Source organism: Lactuca saligna, chromosome 3, assembly GCF_052625555.1.
Source record: "Lactuca saligna cultivar CGN05327 chromosome 3, ASM5262555v1, whole genome shotgun sequence".
Taxonomy (NCBI): Eukaryota; Viridiplantae; Streptophyta; class Magnoliopsida; order Asterales; family Asteraceae; genus Lactuca; species Lactuca saligna.
The window spans coordinates 7,468,308-7,470,935 of NC_136419.1; the positions used below are offsets into that span (position 1 = coordinate 7,468,308).

The following is a 2,628-nucleotide window of genomic DNA, read 5'->3' on the forward strand; positions in this document are numbered from 1 at the left end:
TTTTAGATTTCAAACCGTTGAATATTTATGGTCTCACTTTCCTATGAAAGTCACGTTTCCATTATTCTTTTAATTTGAAAAAGCGACTAAGCATTCAATCACCTTGATTATTATATTCTTCGTTGATTTATTGCGGACACTATATATAGGTGTTGTTTTATCCAAGTTTTCATCTCAACTTGAAATCATCTTCTACAAAAGTTTCATTTAAGTTGGTTTTTCTTTGATTATCTGCGACGCTATATTATAGGTGTTTTTTTTTTAAATCTAAGTTTTCATCATAACTTGAATTGCCTTCTACAAAAGCTTCCTCGAGGTGTTTTTCTTTTTAACCCAAAAAGCACTAAAAATGACTTGGATTTCAATATTCACGGGTAAATCTGGATTTGCGGCTTCTTCTACGGCTGAAGATGTTACTAAACGAGTTGATGGAACTGGCCTCACCGCCATTGTTACTGGTAACCTTACTTTTAATTCATATTTGAGTGTGTGTTGGTGTGCTCTGTTTCTGATTGATGAATAATTGAATATTGCTCCGTCGGATGCAAATCTTTGTCTATTTGTTTCTTGTGTGTGTATTTGCGGAAACTATTTTCCGATTGACTCCTTGAAGTCGATGAACTTTTCATCTATGCCATTATCAGTTGTTTGTCAATATCTGGACGATTCTAATTGATGTTGAAGTTACAACCCTAATCTGTTTGAACTTTAAAATTCAGAAGTCAAATTACAAAGCTGGATCAGAGACTTGAAATTTTGCTACAAAATTAGGATCGGGATTTGTAATTGATCTGAATATTATTTACAAACTATTATCTGCATATAATATGTTCTAATAAAGCTAAATATCCTCATGGTTCGTCTAAATTTGATGCAAACGAATATGAACATGATGTATTGATCCATACTGAAAACCCATTTGTTCCTCTCTTTTATATGACTTTCAGGAGCTACAAGTGGCATCGGATTAGAAACAGCACGTGTGCTTGCCTTACGTGGAGTGCATGTGGTTATGCCAGTCAGAAACATGGAATCTGGTAAAAAAGTGAAAGAAAGCATCGTCGAGAAAATCCCCAACGCAAAAATTGATGTGATGGAGTTAGATATCAGCTCACAGGAATCCGTTCGACAATTTGCATCACAGTATTGTTCAAAGGGGTATCCATTGAACATCTTGATGTAAGACAAGACAAATTCGTTTGATCATTTATTAAATTGGGGATGTTGGAAACGAACTGATTTTATCAATTTTCTTTTGTGTTAAAAGTCTGAATGCAGGGATCATGAGTCCTCCCTTCTCTCTTAGCAAAGACAACATTGAATTGCAATTTGCAACCAACCATGTCGGTATGTGTCATGGTTAATTTCCGTACTACTTTGTATATGCCGTTTTAGATGCAGAAAGGGACATACATAAATAGTTTGTTTTGTTAATACGTGTAGGTAACTTCCTTTTGACAAACTTGTTGTTGGATACCATGAAAAAGACTGTGAAAGAAAGTGGGAAAGAAGGAAGAATCGCTATTCTTTCATCAGAGATCCACAGGATGACATACAAAGAAGGAATTAGGTTCGATAAAATCAACGATGAGAAGAGGTAAACCTTCCTTTCCTTTCAAGATGGAATGCATCTCATTAAATTCTGTAAACCTTCATTTATAATGTTTTTTTTCCTTTTGCTGATTCATGATATGGTTTTCAGCTATAGCGCATTCTCAGCTTATGGGCAATCAAAACTTGCAAATGTATTGCATGCGAAAGAGCTGACAAGGAGGTTTCAGGAAGAAGGTGTGAAAATAACTGCAAATGCTGTCCACCCTGGAGTTATTGCCACCAACCTTGCACGCAATGGCGGTTTTAATGGTATATATCTCTCTCTCAACAACCCCTGATTTCACATCCAGTTTCTTATTTACTCCCCTAATACTGACTATATCGTGTCTTTCACAAGAAATCATTAGTCCTCTTAGTTTTTCCATATATGAATTTGAATGCATGCTGATTGATGATCTGTAACTTGTGTTGGTATTCACAGCTTTTTTCTATGGTGTATTCAACCGCATCTTGAAGAACATCCCACAGGGAACTGCAACTACATGCTATGTCGCCTTGAACCCACAAGTTGAGGGGGTTAGTGGTGAGTATTTTGCAGACAGCAACTTGGGTAAAGCAAGCAAACATGCTCAAGATGCAGAGCTCGCCAAGAAACTCTGGGATTTTAGTTTGAATCTCACCAAATCCAACTAATCTATCTATCTATCTATAGATATCTGCTTGTCAACTATATGGACTCGACCCTTGTATGTTTCATGTAACATAAAGATAATCTACACTATACATTCATAGAACCGTACGTATTTGTTGTAACAAGAGTTGTGAAATTTTTATATATGTAAACCTCGTTTATTTTTTTTTTAATGGTGAATGAAGCTCAGTTTTTGTCAACGTTATTCGTGATTTATCTGTTAGTAGACTGTTGTGTGGTTTGATAATTGATCCTACCCATTACCCATTGAGTCAATGAAAAGAGCTCATCGTTGTCGAATCATTAGGCTAACCTAATGGCTCATGAAAATAAGGCTCATGGCATTGGAACATTGTGTTTGTGGCGAGTTATTGGAGGAACAG

At 35.9% G+C, this 2,628-nt stretch overlaps 1 protein-coding gene across 1 annotated transcript; it reads left to right on the top strand.

The window, feature by feature from the left end:
- The first annotated feature begins 308 nt into the window (after positions 1 to 308).
- Positions 309 to 2,301, top strand: LOC145034371 (short-chain dehydrogenase TIC 32, chloroplastic-like). Its single transcript, XM_078982763.1, has 6 exons — positions 309 to 458; positions 948 to 1,179; positions 1,268 to 1,347; positions 1,444 to 1,597; positions 1,703 to 1,863; positions 2,036 to 2,301. The coding sequence occupies exons 1-6, from the start codon at positions 350 to 352 to the stop codon at positions 2,245 to 2,247; spliced, it is 948 nt and encodes a 315-aa protein (XP_078838889.1). The 5' UTR covers positions 309 to 349; the 3' UTR covers positions 2,248 to 2,301.
- The last annotated feature ends 327 nt before the right edge of the window (positions 2,302 to 2,628 follow it).